This window comes from Botryllus schlosseri, chromosome 7 (assembly GCF_051294905.1).
Source record: "Botryllus schlosseri isolate E-star chromosome 7, Bs_hap1, whole genome shotgun sequence".
In the NCBI taxonomy this organism is placed as follows: Eukaryota; Metazoa; Chordata; class Ascidiacea; order Stolidobranchia; family Styelidae; genus Botryllus; species Botryllus schlosseri.
Window position 1 is genome coordinate 29313100 of NC_137242.1, and position 20386 is coordinate 29333485.

Sequence of the window (20386 nt, forward strand, 5' to 3'; positions counted from 1 at the left end):
TGACCTTCACGGTCATTTCTATCTAATACCGAATACTGTGCATGCATATTTTCTGTACCACCACCACTGCCGTGTGTTATGTATTTTGGTCGGATGAAAATAAAGACTCTCTCTCTGTCTCCTTGTAAGTTAACCGGAGTTATTGCGACGTAGCCTATACGAAACGTCCTGTGTTTGATCACGAACGTAACACCGATAACTGCCTTTAATACCGTCTATCAATATGTGCCACTACGTCTACATTATATACAGCAAATGAGCAATGTTTGGGTAAGTTATGGGAGAAGTTATGGCAACAGCATATTCAGGCCTGAACAACTCGAAAGTATTCGACCGTGTAATTATTTGTTATGTCTAGCTCCAGCACGCGATATCGGCTACGATGTGGCCGTGTTTGGAAGTCGAAGAAGCGGGAAAATGTGATCACTTTTCAAGAAGGATTTGATGAGTCGCGTAGATCGAAAGAAAATGTACATAGTTTACGTCCGTAACGTCACTACCCGTAATGTATTTAAAGATATGCTGCGAACTAAAATCGTGTACTTCGCAAATTTACACGATAAGGAACGGAGCGAATCCACGGGGTTTTAATCACTCGAGTCATGACTCGAGTCGCCATTCTTTGATGACTCTAGTTGAATCGAGTCATTTTCTAAAATACGATCGCAACATTTATTTATTAATATTTTCCTATGTTTTCGTTGTATGGATTAGGTCACAATTTTAAATTTAAAAGAGTACTATATTTTCACAGCGGCTACAACTATGGGTAAGTCTTCATGGTACATTCGAATATTGATTAACGTAGACTTGCCAATCCTTCGATATCGCAGGGCAAGGCGACAGTAGATCCATGACCCACGTTGCCAATGGGTACGATAGAGATATCCGAGCATGCGTAAAAGCGAATAAGATTGAAGTGTATGAGGAAACGATGGGAATCGATTCGAACATCGGAGTGGATAAAATTTCGGCGGCAGTAGCTCACAGAAGTCGTGAGTGAATTCTCAAATTGTTCAGACGACAGCAAAAAGCCACTCCGTTTTTACCATATCTTTGTAGAGACCTATTTTCAGTTATACGCAATTATATATTGTCTTACAATAACAATTAGACTTGATTATATGCGTTTTTACTGTGACCGGTTTTCCGATTCCAAGATTCCTGACAGCTACCAGAAGCATTCTATAGTTGCATCATATTTACATTGATTTCTATGACCAGATCAAAAGCGGAACTACGTGACGCAAGATCCCGGATTTACGACCATCAAGCCGGGTGGTTTTTTCGGATTTGCCGAGTCCGGTCCCGATGGACACGTCTTCGTAACAATACAGATCGGGTCCGAAATCCCCCACGCTAACGTTCAAGTGTATAACGATTCGAATGTACTCGTGGATGATCAGGGATCGCTAAGAAACGTCCAGTATAAAAAGATATGGACGGACACTACAGGACAAAAACACAAAACTCCGGCTCCCTCGAGTAAGAAGCATTCATGTTACGTCATATTTACGTGGCCCGATCATCTATAAACAACGGTGCCCGTTCACGTCATGCAGGTGCTGTACCCGACAAAATTCCCTGCCCATTTGAAAAATCATATTTGTAAGCATCATCTTTTTTTCATTTGTTTCAGACCGATGTCCTATCATGTTTGATGGTGTGCCAGCGTCTATGTGTGTGTGTGTGTGTGTGTGTGTGTATGTGTGTCAGTGGGCAAATGCTAGGACTAATAGACCACGGGACTATTGCCTTTTTGTCTTGTAGACTGTTCAACCACGTGTTTACTCGAACCAAGTTGAAGGAGTTCAATTCTTTGATACCAAGAGCATATAGTCACAATGGGTCAGCAGTTGACAGAATTATACCTCGCTTTTTACAGTTTTTAACCAATAACCTTCACTGGTGTACCTGTTACATTCATCATGCACGATACCAGAAAAGTCGGTTGCGAACTATTCGGAATTTAGACTCTACCTTCACTATTATGGGATATAATGCAATCGAGAAGGATATATTCTTGTTTTAATTTATAATCCAAATTGAATACAATAGCTTATGCATTCCAGGGCTGTGGAGTCGGAGTCGGAGTCTGGGTAATTATCGCTTGATGGAGTCGTCGTAGTCGGAGTCGGAGTCATGAAAACTATAATAGCTGGAGTCGGAGTCGTGGGGAAAATACTGACTGGAGTCGGAGTCGGAGTTTTTGAGAATGACCCTGACTTCGACTCCGACTCCGGCTCCAACTTCTCTATCATGAAAACATTTGCTTTCAAAGAATTTTCAATATAATTTTTATGTACCACCAATCACTGTTATTAATAACCATACAGATCAGGGGCGGCCATCCCGTGTCACGCAGGCCAAATTTGGCACACGAGAAGGTTAGGTGTGGCCTTCGAGGTAATTCTCGAAATTATTTATGACATCAGGTACAATTGTAAGGCCAACCAAAATTTGATTAGCATGACCGCGAAATTTGATGATGACTAAAGCAACAGTTCTGACGCATTGGCGAATCCAGGGTCCAGCCACATTTATCTCAGATCTTCGTATATGACCATAAAGTAGAATATTTCACAGCAGATTTATTTGACTTGAAATTTTTCTCGGTACTTTGGATGAATCATTGTCACTAGATTTCTTGAATTCAGTATTTGATCCCCCTTCTGAAATTATAAATACATGTCATGCACAGAATTGAGTCTAACTATATTCGCAATTAGGAGATAACGTGTCGTCCAACATGAGGCTTCGCTTGTGCATTTGCAGTGAGATCGTCTACAAAACATTTTGCACAAAATGATAGAGGCATGTTCACTGATACCGTCGGTTTTGCTATGTCTAATCGTGGAATAATCCAGTCATTGCCAAATGAGCCCAGGAGTATACAGATGCGACCTCCAATGTATGTTAGCAACATATTTATTGATATAATTCAGTCATTATCAGGCCCTGATTGCGCACTGCACAGTTGCATGACATATTGTTAACAATTTTAGAGCCTATAAATATAAGTCTTGTTTGGAATGTTACGGAATTCGGCTCGCTCCTATCGGACGACTAAAAAAAGGTTATTAACATTCCAGTTGCTCGCGCAATGGTTCGTAAATCTCATGCGTCCCGTTGGCCGAAAAAATTGCCCACCCCTGATATAGATAAAATTAGACAGTACTTGCAAATTACAACTCAGTGGCACAGGGGAAGAAAATTGCAATATGCGTTTTCGCGATGCAGTCGAAATTGATGTAATATTTGGAATTATACCATGATAATGTGACAGAGCAAATGCATCGGCTGGTTTTGTAAAATTGTAAAAATGATGTAAATATGACCAAACGATGCTTCCCACTAAACAAAATTAAATATATCTGTATAGTGAAGCTTACCTGTTTGGGTCGAACAAATGATTATGAAAGACTGCAAGTTCAAATCCTTGAATTCTTGATTAAGTAGGCCTACATGTAGACTAGACATAGGCTATGGTCTTTGACTACTTAACTAAATTCCATTTATGACCAATGTCTATTAGTAGTAAGAGTGTGTGCGCTTGTAATCAGGATAGTGTGCAATGACAAAATTAGTAAGTTCAATCTCTTTATTAGTTGGGGACTCATACACAAGAGCTACACTTGGATTTTGTATCTACATTTTTATTATACAGGATTGAATATCTGCCATATTTGAATGATTCATACATTTCAGGATATTAGAGAGTCCATGTTATAAAAACTTGAAAAAGGAAGGATATTTAGCAAATCTTTTATTCATGTTAATTGCATCCCAGTAAACACAGTACAGACCAAAGATGTAGAAAGCGGAGCCTGATATAGTAGATATTAGATCTCGGCAGGTCGTAGAAAGGGGGATTTTGTGTCGACTCAATTCAATGTCTTTTCCATGTCCTTCAATAATGTAAATATTATGCAGATGCTACAGCCTTTAAACATGGTGAGTAGAATGTAGATCCTACATTAAAAGAATATCCTGATATAATAACCTGTTTTCTACCACTGGGGATAACCTGATCACGGCTGCGTACACACACACACACCACAATATCTACTACATATTAATCACATTTGCGGTAATTTAATCCAAAACGAATTGGCAAGTAAATAATGCCGGTGTAAAAAATGAAACGAACGAAATTACTTGTAGGGCCAAGTAGCAATGAATGAAACTATGAGAACAGTCAGTAATCAGAAGGTTTCATCGTCTGATGATAATCCCTCTGGCGTTTTCTTTTCAACACCCTGTAGAAATAAAATGAAAATGACGATTATTAGCTAAGACATTCGTACTGCAAAAATGGCAGAGGTAGCGAGTAACGAATGACTCCTACATTTTTTTCGCCCATACTTACTAAAATGGATTTGATTCTGGACTATTTCCACTCAAGTTTTCCAGTTTTTAGTAATAATTTTTTTATTATTATATGACTAGAGAACTGACTTCAATCGCCACTTCTACTTGATTATCAAGATCAACGATGACTACTTCAGCAATCTTTGGAAACAGCCACTAACACAAAAAGAATTCTTGACTAAAATTTCTTCACATTCTGTCAAAAATGATCAATTCAACAATTCAAACGAATCAGTTATTTGGCAGCTAGTTGGAGAGATATATACTCAAGTCTAGAAAGTGGAATAATACTCTGCCTGGAAAGCTGAAGACCTAACAATATTGTGTACAGAGAACAAAACATTTGAGTGGCGGCACTGGTATAGACATTAACAAATTATTAGAATTGACAGCAAGATAACCAGCAAGACATTAAAATGAGAATTAGTGCAGTTTCTTAGGCTGTAGTGATACTCAGTCAGTAATTGACTTAGCAGAGAGCAAAACGTTGTAAAAAAAGCGAGCGAAACCTCCGACAAATGATACGATAAAACATTAGAATCGACAGTCTTACTAGAAGCAGAATAACAATCATGAGGGGTTAGAGAACAGAAGCCCGGGAAGTGACCATCAGAAATTACTGCATACTGGCCGAACAAATCCATGACCACTAACAAATGGCCTTTTAATAGTCTATATTGATACCAAATGACACCACCCCTATTTCATCGCAACATTCAGCAAATACAGCGCTGGAGTCAACCTTATAAAGCGCTAACCAAACGCCCATTAGTTTTCCCACCTACTACTTCGCGCTTCGCGGATGGAAATACGCATTAAAGCGAATGGACGCGACTTGTCACACTTTTGCTATTTCTGCTCCCTTTTTCTCTTCCTTCCTCTTGAGGAGAGAAACAGTCGGCCGCGTTTACGGATCGTGAATTCCCGGCTTAAGGGTGATTCTTCCTCCAATGGTCAGCACCTTGAAAATTGAGAACAATGTTGTTGCAAAATGCATGACAATTTGAAGTTACATCATTCTAATTATTCCAGTTATGGCCGTGAATCGTTACAAGTGCGGTAACCATAAGAATTATTACTATACTTCAACTACAAATACAATATATTGTATAAAATAATGACTAATTCTTTTACGTTGATCGAGTCCCAAATGGATGAAATATGTCAAAAAATTTGCTAATTTTTTTTTGTATAATTTGACAGATTCCGAAATCTTCTCAAAGTGCACCTTTCAAAAATTTGATATCAAGACTCCCAACATTTCACAATTCGAAGTTGGATGGCTTAACCAATACAAGCGAACAGTTTGTATCGCAATTGACAATTATGTAGAGAACGCTGCGAGACATGTGAGTAGGCCTACCCTAAAACGTTTCTCTGACATGGACATTAGGGCTCTTAAAAAATGACTTTTTTTTCTCAAATCGTTCTTGCTACTTGATAAAATTGTTAGGTCACCTAATTCAAGCCTACACACCAAATTTGGTTCAATTGCAACCAGTAGCCGCATTGCTACAGGAAAAGAAAGTTTCTATTTATTATATAAAAATAAATAGAAAAAATTCGAAAATTTTCTGTTCACCCCATGAAAGTGTTAGGTTATGTATAGAAACGATGTTCATCAAATTTGGTTCGATTCAAACAAGTGGAAGCGGAGTTATTGCCATCGAAAAATTCGGATTTTAATGAAATAGTATTTACGTTCGGCACCACTATAATAAATAATTAAAGAATTGTGTCACGCTTTCATACTGTTTTACGCAACCGTTGTTATGCACTGCATTGTTGCTGTGTTCTGGCTCCATTGATGTTATTTCTAAATTCGACATTAATGCTTCATAATTCTCCATCTGGTTTTGAATTCAACTCTGTTTTGCTTCCTTTATGGTGCCGGTAGCTCTTTAATAGGCACGCGAAAATTTCTTCAGGCTTCAATAACGTTTATCATGAAGGTACTTTTGAAAGCGGTATTGAAATTTTGTACCACCAACCAGTTATTTAATTACTATTTATCTTCAAAGTAAATGCTCAATGCATGAAGCAGGGTTGTAAGACTCGAGTCAGGTTTTTCTGTTGACTCGACTTGACTCAGGTCATCTTCTCAAAGTACTGAAATGACTCGACTCATTGCGCATGACTTCAGACTCAGACGGCCAAGACCGACATTTCATTATTATTTCAAAGAATAGTACAGCAAATCGCTATTGGGATTTCGTCTATTGATACTGGTATTTGAAAATGCGGCCAGAAACTGCTAAAAGTAAGGAAAATTCGTATATTATAAATGCAACCCACTCGATATCACAAAATATATATAAAAAGTTGGTTTAACAAGACTTAAATTGGAAACTGAGCAGCTAACACAATGACTCTGGCTCGAGTCATAATACCATAACTCGGACTCGGCCCTCTGCGATGACTTGGACTCGGACTTGACTCGGTGGTGAATTGAAAATGACTTGAGTCAAAACTATAAAAGTGAGATTGACTTGCGACTAGGAGCCTTGTGACTTGGTTACAACCCTGGCATGAAGCCTCAATAGTTACATGAGTAGGGTGACTAGACAAAGAACACAGTGACATTTGCAGCATATCATGAATGTCTCTTACTATATGTGATCTTGTTCAAATGGAGGTTGATGAAAGCGTATTTCCCATTCTTTCCGACTCTGCTATAATTTCACCAGACTGGCAACCTTCTTCATGATGCTTTTTGCTGACTGACCAATATTGTCGCCGCCAACGGTACGAGTGCAAATGTCTGATATGTCAATATAGGAACAGAATTAGTTGACTGTTCATGACCGTCCACGTTCAGAGTTGCATCTCAAAGATGCTAAAATAAGATTAAATATAATCCTGGAAGCAATACGATCGTCCACTTTGACTGACTGAATTTCTAAAAATAATAAACATAACACCTTGATAGCTTCCACATCTTACGTTTATATATACCGTCTGCTATCGGCAAGCATTTGAAAATAATAAAACAGATTCAACATACCACATCTCTTGCAAAGGCTTTTGCTTTCATTCAATATGTCATCAAACTTCTTTAAATCCTCCTTTGTGGTGAGTGGCTTTGGAATTCTTCTAGGATCAATTACGATATCGTTTTATCATATACAATCTATGACGGAATAAAAGTTTCGGATAAGTTCTGAAACGAACACAATTTTCCACACAAAAGTCAATTGCCACACGAAATGTCAAATGCTACGGTGCCATTTTATGGTCAATTATAGCTAAACACCAATGAATTGCGGGTTCGAGCCTGACATGTCGCCTCCATAATTCCTACCGAAGTGTTGGCCGTTTATCTAGGCTCATCCTCGCCATCTGATCCGCATAGCCATTTCTTAAAAAGCCTAGGAGTGGGCCGTGCTATAAGTGGGCAGATGGTTGCCGATGAACTCAGCACTTGGTGAATTCGGCCCTCGGGAAATTTTGTAATGAAGTGTATTAACAGCTATTAATATGAATTAATAAACTAATATTAGTATTATCAAGTGATTCGTCAATCTTGTAAGGAGGTCAGGGCATCCGTAGATCACGCAGTCACGGCGTGATTAGATCACGGATTGCGTAGCCGCGGGAAATAACGCAGCGCTCATATACCGACCACGCGCGATCTGCTAGGAATCGATGGCGTGAGTGACGGGCCTGTGTCGTGTAAGTTTTGAGAAGATGGATCTTGGCGTTGTATGTGAGATCGAAAATGTGGAAGATCAAGCGGCGCTTCTTCGTTTATCGATCAACAAATGTTTCGCATGATCACGTCAAAATAAATTATTTTTTGCCTTTGGAGAGACGATTCCACTCTGGGGTTAGGGTGTCTCGATAACAGGGTTGAAGGATCCCAAGATTACGAGATCTACCGCGAGCCACGACACGTTTAAATTTCCTTTTTGATACTGTTCATTCATATTAAATGCATATCTAATGCGAAGGTGTTCTAGTGCCAATTCCTCCAAGGGCCGAGTTCACCAAGTGAAGAGCGTCGCGTTATCTCCCGCGATTACGCAATCTGTGATCTAATCATGCCGTGACTGTGTGATCTACGCATGCCCTGACCCCCGTACAACATTGACAACCACTCAAAGTGCCAAGTTCACCGGCAAACATTCCAGTAACCAATCATGGCGACCGGTACCGCTACCAGATCTACCACGGCCGAATTCACCAAGTATCGAGTTTGTGCGGCCGAATTCACTAAGTGCCGAGTTCACTGGTAATCGGGCAGATACGGAATGATAATAATAAGAACCGGCCTGGTGTAAAATGACCAGTGTAGTCGAACCACCACCATGAACACCACAAACAAACAAACATCTAACATGGAAAAGAAATTACCTTTACAGCCTTTGACAAACACAGTTACCATTGAAATCAGCAATTTAGGTCTTATTCGAAAGCAGAATAACAACTGTTTTAGCGGACATATCAAATCAAATGTTGGAAATTTCATGTAAATTAGCCCAAAATATTATATTACTGTGACCATATTCTATCAATATGGTCTGGCTAGCCAAATTCTCTGGGCCAACATGAACAAGCTGCGTTTGGTTTCAACGATTAATAATCTTGTCACTGGATTCGAGGTATAATTGCACTCAAATATCAAATTTTGCTCCATTAATCAACATCAAGATGAAAATGTCCATTCTTGCACCAACTTTTATAAAATCACGAATCAGTGTTCTACAGGTATGTATCTATATGACTTATATACCTAGAAAATTAAAGCATAAATATTATGATATACCGTAGGTATAGGTACCGGTAATTCAGATGTTTGAAGCGACTTGGACTACTAGATAATTATAGTGGTCTAATTTCACTAAATTAGAGCGAAATGCCAGTAATATAATTGTAATCTAATTCGGAAAAAACGGTTTAGCTCTAATTCTAGCCTGGAAAAGCTGAAACTTTTCTATAGTTGTCTACACCTGTTTTGCAGAAAGTCAAACAGCTCAAGGCGTCATATACTACATGCAATTCGAAATACCCCATAAGCTATATGCTACTGCGTATATACCTTTACCCGCTACCTCAGTCAGTCACAATTCCTATATATTTACGGCATTTACCATACAGAAAGAGCGAACTATGCCTGGCTGCGACCTGTTGCGCGTCAAATCTTTGTCCCGCGCGATGCCGTAAAATTTGAATCGCCGAAATATTCTAGAAGTCACGCATCGATAATCATATTCCTAAACGTACAACATCTCACTTATTTAGTTATTCTCTGAATAAAACTATTAGCCATACTCGTTGAACATGCGAGATTACCGAAAGAGCGAATATATATATAATGAAGATCATATATATCAGAAGAAAACAAAACTGTTCGACCTTAGAGCAACAACACGAATATACAACACCGGTGACATCCTCACGCAATAAAACGAAGGGAGAACATTGTTTTCTAATGGATAGAACGAAGCTACTGCAGGAGATCGAACAAAACCGGATGGGAATTCATCGTGATTGAATGTACCGACAAAGTCATCCTTTCTACGTATTTTAGTCATACCAGCGAGAGACAGAAAATTTGCATTATTAGGTTAATTACCGGATATAACGAAGCCTAATGCATGAGATGGTACAACACCGAGTATGAATTTATTCTGATTGAATATAACCACAAGACCATCCTACTACGTATTTTAGACATTCCCTCGACACTTAGAAAATCAGAACCTAATCGAGATGATCCCGGATGATCCTTTTACGGTTTTGTGTTTGCTGGGATAGTAGATAATTCGAGCTGTGCCACAATGAAACAATTTAGCATGCCACCGTTAATCATATGTTTACATATGTTTAATGGTTGTATGATAGTCATTCAACCGACAATGGGGCATAAAATTTTCGAAGTAAATGTGTAATAATGCTGGAGTCGGAGTCGGGAGTCGGAGTCGGAGTCGGTGCGTTTAAAGACCCAGGAGTCGGAGTCGGTACGTTTAAAGACTCAGTAGTCGGAGTCGGAGTCGGTATATTGAAAATGTGTGGAGTCGGAGTCGGAGCCGGAGTCGGTGGTAAAATTTACCGACACCACAGCCCTGATGTATACTCCAGAATTTTGAATATGAACTTAAGTCACTTTCAATAAAGTTGTGATTGCATATAAGATATCCAATATGAAGGGATTACGAAATTTCGGGTGTAAGCAATGGCCTATTCGTTCGTCAACTCCTAGTCAACTCAAGAAATTTCGGCGCTTCTTCGATATACGCCCGAGATCAAAACAGTGTTCCCCATGAAACCCGTAAATGTTTCCCATGAACACGATATAAATTTATAAACGTCCAAATATTTTTTTCTTCCCTAACCCCAACCCACATCCAACTCTAAGACCCCCCTCCCCCAACTCTAATATTCCCCTTCTCAAACCCTAATTTTGGGATACCCCAAACTCAACGTTGACCCTAACCCTAACCCCAACTTTGACCCTAACCCACATCCAACCGTAATATCCCCCCTTCCTTTTCCCTAATACCCTGTCCCCAACCGTAATCTTGGGATACCCTAACCCCAAATTCGACCCTAACCCACCTCCAACCCTAATATCTGTCTCTCCAAAGGCAAAAAAAATATTTTGACGGTTATAAAATTGTATCGTGCTCATGGGAAGCACTTGCTGGTGTTACGTGAAACACTGTTTCGATCTCGGGCGTATATCGAAGAAGCGCCGAAATTTCAAGGTAGGGACTCATATCAATTCATTCTATGAACGTGACTCGAGTAATCTCAATACTGTTATCATAGTTACCATGTACAAAAATCATAGAATGACCTAGTGATGAAGAAAATCCATGGATTGTATAGCATTTCGTAAAAGCTAATTTTATTCTGTCGATCAGTGATTTTTAATGTTCGTTTCTAAACATGAATTATCCCCATATCAGCACTGCAAAGCAAATATAATACACGGAGTGGATTTGGGATAGTTATTTATTGAATGAACTCGTCAGCAAATCGTATAATTAGTATGCGGGAGATGCAGCTCATACATGATTGTCATCTTTGATATTTCTAGAGAAGGAAATCAATAATGCTAAGGAGGAAGAAAAAGTAAAATGCAAAGTTTCGAAAGAAAAAGTACAAAGCAGGGTTTCTAAAGAAAAACAAGGTATTATATAGCGAGAAAACGTAATTATTTTCTGGCTGCGGTAATATATTATCAGCATTGAATTAATATGCTTATCTATACACTAAACTGAATCCTCAAGGTTTCATGTTCGGCGCCGGAATAAAATCTATGATTGTAACTATATCAATTTTTGGCGCTCTCAAAACTTTCAATTTGTCAGTCGCAAGGATCACCCCCCCAAATGTAGACCGTAAGGGTTTACACGTTTTTTCCTGAAAATGCCCATTTCACGTTTGATGCGACCTAAAGATATTATTAGTTCGTATCAGTCCACCGAATCGGGAAAAACCACACATTTCCTATCTCCGAGTTGCTTAACCACAACATGCATGAATTGGAATGTATAGTAGCCTAATACATCGTTCAAGTAATTCGCAATCCATTTAATATTATGTAAAAAAGTGATATAGAATATATTACAAGTATAAACACAGAGTACTTGTATTCATAGAACAGTCCCATTACGTTTCGAAATTCTACCTACTTGTAAAATGTAACTTTATATTAGACGGTAAAGGTATTATAGCGAATCAATATTACGGGATGCTATTAATATACATTATTTGAAGGAGTTCAAAAAAGTCGACGAATAATGATAAAGACACCCCCGAGAAAGGTATTATTCAGAGGTGGTCAAACTCGTAAAAGTATTCACCGTCGCTACTCAAGTAGAAGTAGGAATGCGGGTTCACAAGTAAGTAGGTATTGTTCGCCTATTTTTGACTCGAAACTGAAAACTGTCAAGTATAAGTAGAATTAGTCTGAAATCATAACTATACTTAGTAAGTAATGCGTGTAGGAAAAATCTACTTCAAGGGCTTCAAAAAATAGAACTTCGTTTACTGACCACCTCTGGTAATAATTGGGATTTCACAATTAGTTCAGAACAACAAAATGACTTCGAAAGGTTTCTTTATTTACTGAAAATTTAATAACAGAATTGTGGGAAGATTCACTCTAATGCACTGGTTCTCAAAACTTAGCAGTGATGGTACTAATAAAGTAGTCCATATAAATTACATAGGGATTGACCAGCTTCAAAATACGGATGGTATCAGCTATTTAATATCGCTTTTATCGTTTGTAGATGAGCAGACGAATGAATCGAAGGAAAGCGCCATGGAATCGACTGGCGAGGAATGGCAGTCTAGGTTCGAACTCGCAGGTAAGGGTCTTTTGCTGCCAGTAATTAATGGTTTTTCCGTTTTGAGCATCAGCCATAAGCCTGGGACATTCGTACCTCCCCGTATGTAACATTTTATTTTGCAAACATAGGGTAATAAAGTCAACACTGGACATAGCATAGCGTAAGCCACGATTCGTGTCGTATCGATCATGTCGGTGAGCTCGTATATAGTAAATCATCGAGCTTTCCTTCTTTTTGCGGTTCTTCCGGTCGTCTCCTTCAACTATTTAGTCTCGTCGGGATCGATCGTAGGATCCATTGTTGTCCGAAGTGTTTTGATCCCTCCTCCTTATTCGTTCTCGCCTTCCAGTAAGCCTGTTTAAAAATGGAAATTGTTACTGTCAGTGTTGTTTTATGTAATTCGGGATGACTCTTTTCAAGGTCCATGTTGACTATTGTCTGAGGGCTCGGCGTTTGGTGCGAAATCCTTGCTTGCTCTTTCCCAGTCTTCTAAAACGAATAACAGGACTGGTTTAATTATCCTGCCATTCAGATTCAAATGCACGTGAGTTTCGGCGTGCTCATCACATATCACTCAGTTACTGGTTCTTGAAGCTCCACTCGCTTATAGTCTTTCATTCGCCCAGAGCATTTGGTTTGCCATGGTTCTGTTCATATGACGTTGCTTTGGCGTCGGCGCTCTGTGCCTTCTGTTTTTTTCCAAACTAGTCCTTCCATCTCCGAAACTAGAGTCTCATATATTCTTCTGATGATGTATTCGTAAAAGTCCTTGTTCCTCTTAAGTCTAATGTTTTCTTCCTGCATCTTCAACTCTCTCATTTTTGTTGTTGATCTTCTCCCAGTAAGGTGGCGGCTGACAAGAATGTGGCCTGTTGTTAGATATCGTATTCTGATGATACCTGTAGGCCTACAACCTTATTGCCAGTTAGTGTTGGAGTCTTTCAACCCATTTCCCTTGGTTCCTTTCTTTCTCTTTGGGGTAAGTTACTGTAGTGATGCCAATTAGATTTATACATCCCATAGCTTCTTTCTGGATCAGTTTTCCATATTCTGCTTTGTTATCAAAACTGAATAGCAGCTTGGTAGTCATTTCCTTCATCTTAGATCTGATTTTCCCTGGCATCTTGGCCGTAGCCGCGGGGTATATGAATAGAGGAAGCACGTTAGTTCTTATCATGTCTACTTTACCATACCTTTCCAGTTTTAGACCTTTGATGTCTTGCGGGATTTTGGCTGCTTTCTTCATTGGCTCTTTCTACTGACCTTTCGATTCTCCTCCGCTTTTCTGAATGTGGTTTCCCAGGATGTTTAGTTCGACTACCAGCCTAATTGAATCGTTTTTTTTTCTTTCTCAATGTCCCGTCCCCGAAGGATATTCGCTTGCTTTTGTTCTCGTTGACTCGGAGTCCACTCGCTTTCTCGAAAGCCTTGACTATCTTGATTGCGCACTGACTATCTGCTTCATTCGCTAACGTTCAGTGTTGGGATCAAGTCACTACCTTCGAGTCAAGAGTCTTCCCGAGTCATTGCACATTTTTACTCGAGTCAAGTCTAGTCAATCGATTTTCGAAGGTGACTCGAGTCAAGTCAAGTCATTCGTTTTTTGGAGGTGACTCGAGTCAAATCAAGTCAAGAGAAGTCAAGTCACGAGGCAAGTCACAATTCAAGTCAAATTGAATTTTCGAAGTAAGAGTGATGATTCAAAGTCATTACATTTTGCTCACTGCGTGAATGACAGAATAATTAACATTTATCTAAAATCAAATAACGAATATACCGTTAAATACAAGCGAAAAGAGGTTGTTTCACTCGCGTGAATATTTTCCAGTTGAATGCAGTTTTGCGCCCCCTTCAGATGCTTTCACGCTCCCAGTTTGAAAACCACTGGTCTCGATACATGCTACAGTCTATTATTATCATATAACATTGAGGATCGAATACGAAGCCTCGAGAAGTTGAAACAAACTGATATCATACAATACACTACCCATACATCTACACATCCGTGAGAATATAAAAGCATTAACTATATTCGGTCGATTTAAATCATACAAGAGGGTTGGTAAAGCTAAACGCTGCGCAATGTTAGCACTGAGACGTCTAAGAAACGTTGCTATTTGATTAATCTACACTACTACGACAACGTAAGCTGTGATCATTTAGTTTGCGGTCGATTTATTTGTGATGTCCTAATGTAGTTCAGTGAAATGCACTATCAGTGAATGACTGGTTGCTCTCACAAGTGACACCGACGTATCGTCATCCCAACACTGCTAACGTTATCATGACGTCAACTGCGTGTGATGGGGTGGTTATTTCTTGTTTCATTCCTGGCGAAGTGTATCCTCGTCCTCGTAGGCTCTTGTGGAGGCAATGCAGAAGTGATTGTTAAAGAGAACATATACATGGAGATGGGGTCCCCCTGCTTTATTCCTTTATTCAATTTCACATTCTTCCTACACCCGACCTTCGTACCTATCCCCATGTTGATTCAAATAACACTGGTCAACAAATAATAGACGTATTAGCGGTTTGAACTGGTAATTGTAATGTCCACCCCTAGATATGAAATGCTTTTTCGATATGGCGAACAAAACCATTCGCGTTGTAATCGCCAATCAAATAATTATCTACAAAAAAGCGGCTTGAACTTTGATGATGGACCGAACCAAAATTCGATTGCTTGATCCAATGATTAACTACAATGTTGCCCAGGCCCTGATAGAAGTTTTCTAGTAAACGAAATAGGTATGAAGGGAATAAAGCAACATATATGCGAGCAATGTAGGATTTGAAATCACTACGATACCGACCACTTCCAAATAGAAATCTGTTGATTAATATAAAACCATCTTCAATTATAAGTAATTTTCATCATTTGCAGACTCGAAAATCATTTCAGTGGGCGCAGGACTGTTCTCCGAAACTCGAAGCTGCGTTGAAGGTACTACAGAATATTCCTGATTTTCTATTTACCACGAGCATGTTTTAATTCTGGAAGAATTAAATTATATCTTATATTCACGGGGAAATTAATAGTTGCCGTTAGCAAATTTACATGCTTGTGGAATCATTTGTTTGTATGTTTCGAGATATTCATGGTGTTCTCCGACTACTGGTCATTTACACAAAGACAATTTCTTCATTTGCATTCTGTAACTGCTGACTTGTAGCCCGGCCCACTTCTCGGCTTTTTTAATGCATCGCTTACACGGATGATATGACGAAGAGGAGCCTAGATAAAACTCCAACACCTGAGTAGGAATTCTGGAGTCGACCTCGGTCGGACTCGAACTCCCAACGAATTGGTGTTGTAGCTGTGGATCATACCTCTACGCTATCCCGCCACTGTGGAATCCTTTGTGATGTGCCGAGTCTGTCCACATGTGTTAACATTGGAATATGTGTTTGTTTGAAAGAAAATAAGGGCAAAGTAAAGCCAAAGAAAAAGTCGAAGGACAACGGAAAATCTGGAAAAGGTAGCAGCAATGATTTTAATGATGATGAAGGTAAGACCTGGACAATTTCAATTGATGGGCCTTGTTTTAAACATTGTTGTTTCAAATTGATTTTTGTTTTAAATGCAACCATACGTAGAACTGTTAAACTATGTAATTGCAAATCTTTAGTTTACAGGTACCAGAGGTGGTCAGTAACGAAGTACTTCTACTTTTTGAAGTAATTGAAGTAGATTTTGTCTACTTGCACTACTTATTAAGTAGTCATCATTTTAGATTACTTCTACTTCTACTTGACAGTTTTCAGTTTTTAGGTGAAAATAGGCCTAGAATACCTACTTACTTACTTGTGAACCACCACTCCTACTTCTACTTGAGTAGAAATTCCGACGTTACTTCTACTTCTACTTGAGTAGCGACGGTGACTACTTTGACCACCTCTGATAGGTACAAACCAATATAGAGAATAGATAAGAGAATTGTTAAGATGCAATACTACATTTCCCATTTACATCTTGATATGATACAATTCCATCCCGCACCAATGATTTACGGGTATATAAACTATATTAGAATTCAATTTTATAAAAACAAGAGTTTTTATTAGGATAAGAACGAAGAACATAAATCGATATTTTAGTATTAAATTACTTCACTACTAGTTTCCGACAACGTAAGCTGTTAGCTTCGATCACTTCGTTTGTAGTCAAATTATTTGTGAGAGAACGTCGGAGGCTCATTAAAATGCACGATCACTGTATGATTGTACGCTCTCACGGAGTACACCAACGTTTCGCGAATAATACGTAGATATGCGAGATTTACAGATTTTCATCGACAGCAATCACTTGATGACTTGAAATTGACTGGTGGATTTTGCTCCTAGTCACGAGTGAATCCACATTTCTGATACGCGGAGACAAGTCAAGTCATTTTAGCAAAGCGACTCGAGTCCAGTCAAGTATTCCGAAAAAGATGACTCGAGTCTGACTCGTGCAAAGTCATGACTCGAGTCATCCCAACACTGGTTAACAGTGAAGTGCAAATGGTAAACTATAAGTAACTGCATGTAATATTTATCATTTATAGGTACGAATATGTTTCCATTTGCCAGAAGACTGTTCTCCGAGGATCGTAATTAAGGTACCACGGTCATTTTCTGACTAGCTGTGTAAAGTGTTTTTCATTCTTGTACAATTGCTATCATATCAACTGAATTTTGTACAATTAATTTTTACCTTTGGATCAATGATAATTTGAAACGATCAGAATATATTCCAACTCACATAACATTTTTTAAAAGAAAAGAAAAATAATGATGAGATGAGGATGAAACAATGTACTTCGATCCTATTCAACACGGGTTAAAATACCACGGTAGTTATGATGGTCGATGTTACGTAAGGCTGTGCTAGATCGAGTGCCTGACTGATTTTGAATTCAGTATTAAACTTCGAGTTGAATCGAGTTTTCAACTATCAGTCATTGATGCGTCACATCAATATGAATGATGCGGAATGTTCACATAGACACTTTCTATGCTACCACAAAGAATATAATGCCACTTCTACATCACATAAAGCAGGTGTTCTCAACCTTCATGAGTAACGGGTCGCATTTTAACATCAAAAAGTTCTGAATCCGCAGAACATGATTGCCTAATCGTAGGCTACTTTTAAATTCACTGCATTTACCAGTCGGACACTATACGAACGTTTGATACGTGGTTATGTATTCTACAGCATTAACGGACAGTGTTAGCAAGTTTGTAGCTGCAGTTATTTGTGTGAACATGTTATCTTTCAATGGCGTAAGTAAATCACGACGATTTATCTCTTAAAAATATGCTTACTGCTGGTACTAATTCCATGGAGTGTGCGTTGCATGCATTGAAAAGTAGGTAGCCTATATATGTAATCTTCCAAACGTTAAACAACGGTAATCTCTGTTTCAATGCCTGAGCACTTGGATCTCTCCAACTCTCGTGCAAAATGCAGTGATATGAGAAGTCAATCAACCTCTTTTTCTTTCCTACCAAGTTGGGGCATCATGAATAATTACAAAAGTCAGATTCGTCAAGTTGATGATTTTGGGTGATCCGCGATATAACAAATCGTCATTGCAGAGCAACTGTCCCCTCCCCACGTTTGCCCTGCCATAATATACTCTGCAACTGTGTCCAGTCTGAGAAAATGTACCCAGATTATCGGCGATGAAATTTCGGTGGAGTCGCATGATTCCTCTGATCCTCTAGGCTGCAGCAGCCTACGCGGCAACTTGTTTGAGAAACTACGATCAAAAATTGACTGACTTTGCTGTAACTCATTTGGACACGGTTGAATCTATAGATCAAATATTAGCTAGGTAATGTTGTCCTTGTTGCTAAAATGCGCTAATGCGGAATTAGAGCAGTCGGGTAAAGATTTCTGAAATCTCATCGCCCCAAGCTGAGTTCTTAGCTTTAGCAATTTCAACAATGCCTCAAGATAATGATTGCTGGGCTTGACACTCATGAAGATGTGGATATGCATTTTTGAATTCCGGATGAAATTTCAGTGATTTCTTTTAAAACTGTTCTTCGGCAAATAAGACACAGGCGACTTTACATTTATCTGTGCGAAAGCATATTTAGTGTTCCACATTTGGCTTTTGCGAAATAATTCCCTTTCATAATCGAAGATGTTGCGGGCCGCAAAATAAGCGTCTGTGGGTCGCGAGTTGATAACCTCTGACATAAAGGGTATTTTTGTCGATCGATTCTATTTCATTGCACTTTTTGACAATGTTTTGGGTTGATCACGACTTCACAGATTCCTACTAACGTGTGTAGCTTTGTGCTGCATGTTTCGTATGTTGCGATACGAAAAATAGAGGTTTGTAGCCTTTAACAGTGCAAAATTGAATTGATATTAACTCTTATAGTTGCAAGGAGCGCAATATTTGAGTTCTCAAAAAATTGATCTCTCATTGCTTGACTCTCACCTTTAGAAGTAGTACTTGATTCAGATTCGAGTACTCGAATCATTGAGCCCATCACTGTTGCCAAGTAACCGCTATATTTCTAATTTCCAGGTGCGCATAAGACTTCATGCATCCTGTCAATGTCGCGTCAGACGGAATTGAGCATGGCCCGAATTGCAATACATACGGAAAATTATGCCAATACAAATGGTATCTATTCGCAAGTGACGTTTCATGGATGTATGACTCATCTGAAAACCATCGTCTCATGCATCAGCTCTAAACACTGATTTCTTTTGTATTTATTTTCATCTGTATCACTCGATTTCTATATCAATTCATCTCAGAGGGCTGATGGGCCTTCATTATTTTCCCTCGTTTTGGATTACTTGCCAAAATTTATTATTGCTTTGATTCCGACATACATCCCCCTGTATAAATAGAGTTTTATCGTGCAGCATTCGTTGTGTTTCAGTCGTTGAAGCTATTAGGTTCGAAGAAAAAGCAGATCATGCCTGAATGATTAACCCTAAAAAAACAGCTTCACTTAAGCCAGTTAGAGGCCATTGATTTCACTGGTACGGTAATTTAGGGCGAATTTTTACCTAAATAACAAAGATTTTTGACCTAACAATCTAAATTCTGACTTTTCTAGACTTTAAAAATCGTAATTCTGCGAAATTCTGACCTCACGTGTGTAAATTGGGTGTTTTCCCACATAATCTCAGAATTATGCTACTTAACTTCATTTCCGGTGGGAACTGTCTGTCATTACAAAGTAGTTAGGCCTGAGTAAACTTTTTTGAATAAAAAACTGACAATTTTTTACATGAAAAAAGTTTATTTTAACATAATCTGGACCTATGAAGAATTCCAGTAGTTACATCACGCATTGTGGGAGAACTAATTAAAATTTGTTGTAGTACAACGAAAGATACTTTTGGGTAGAAAGTGTCTGTCCTCACTAAGTAGCTTGCCAAGAATGGAGAGAGAACGTTCAACAGTAGCAGTTGTTGGCTGGGAACACTGAAGCTGTGTGAACAGTACAGGGCTGTGTCACCACCGTGTTGCTTCATTCTGACAATTTTGTTTAAATCACAATTTTTCATAATGCGCTTGTTGATACAAAAAAAAACATTGCCCACGCAGACTTTCATTCGGCCGTGTATGATTAACAATGAGTAGACAATGGGCCGTCTACAACGGATAGGTCGACAAATTGGGCTACAAGCTGGGCAATACCAATAATAAGTTCACCCACAGTGCAAACATCTACGATGCAAAATAATGGCA

The 20386-nt window shown here is 38.9% G+C and overlaps 1 protein-coding gene and 1 long non-coding RNA gene across 2 annotated transcripts; one reads left to right on the top strand and one right to left on the bottom strand.

Annotated features, from left to right (window-relative positions):
• The first annotated feature begins 403 nt into the window (after nucleotides 1-403).
• On the top strand, nucleotides 404-19553 carry LOC145443199 (uncharacterized). The gene is made up of 9 exons (XM_080321190.1): nucleotides 404-769; nucleotides 834-995; nucleotides 1225-1485; nucleotides 11414-11506; nucleotides 12615-12692; nucleotides 15559-15618; nucleotides 16094-16183; nucleotides 17222-17275; nucleotides 19205-19553. The coding sequence occupies exons 1-8, from the start codon at nucleotides 766-768 to the stop codon at nucleotides 17272-17274; spliced, it is 801 nt and encodes a 266-aa protein (XP_080177316.1). The 5' UTR covers nucleotides 404-765; the 3' UTR covers nucleotide 17275; nucleotides 19205-19553.
• On the bottom strand, nucleotides 5246-7609 carry LOC145443204 (uncharacterized). Its single transcript, XR_013916335.1, has 3 exons — nucleotides 7376-7609; nucleotides 6982-7132; nucleotides 5246-5332 (listed from the first exon to the last, which is right to left on the bottom strand). It is a non-coding gene; the product is annotated as an uncharacterized LOC145443204 (long non-coding RNA).
• Nucleotides 19554-20386: the final 833 nt, after the last annotated feature.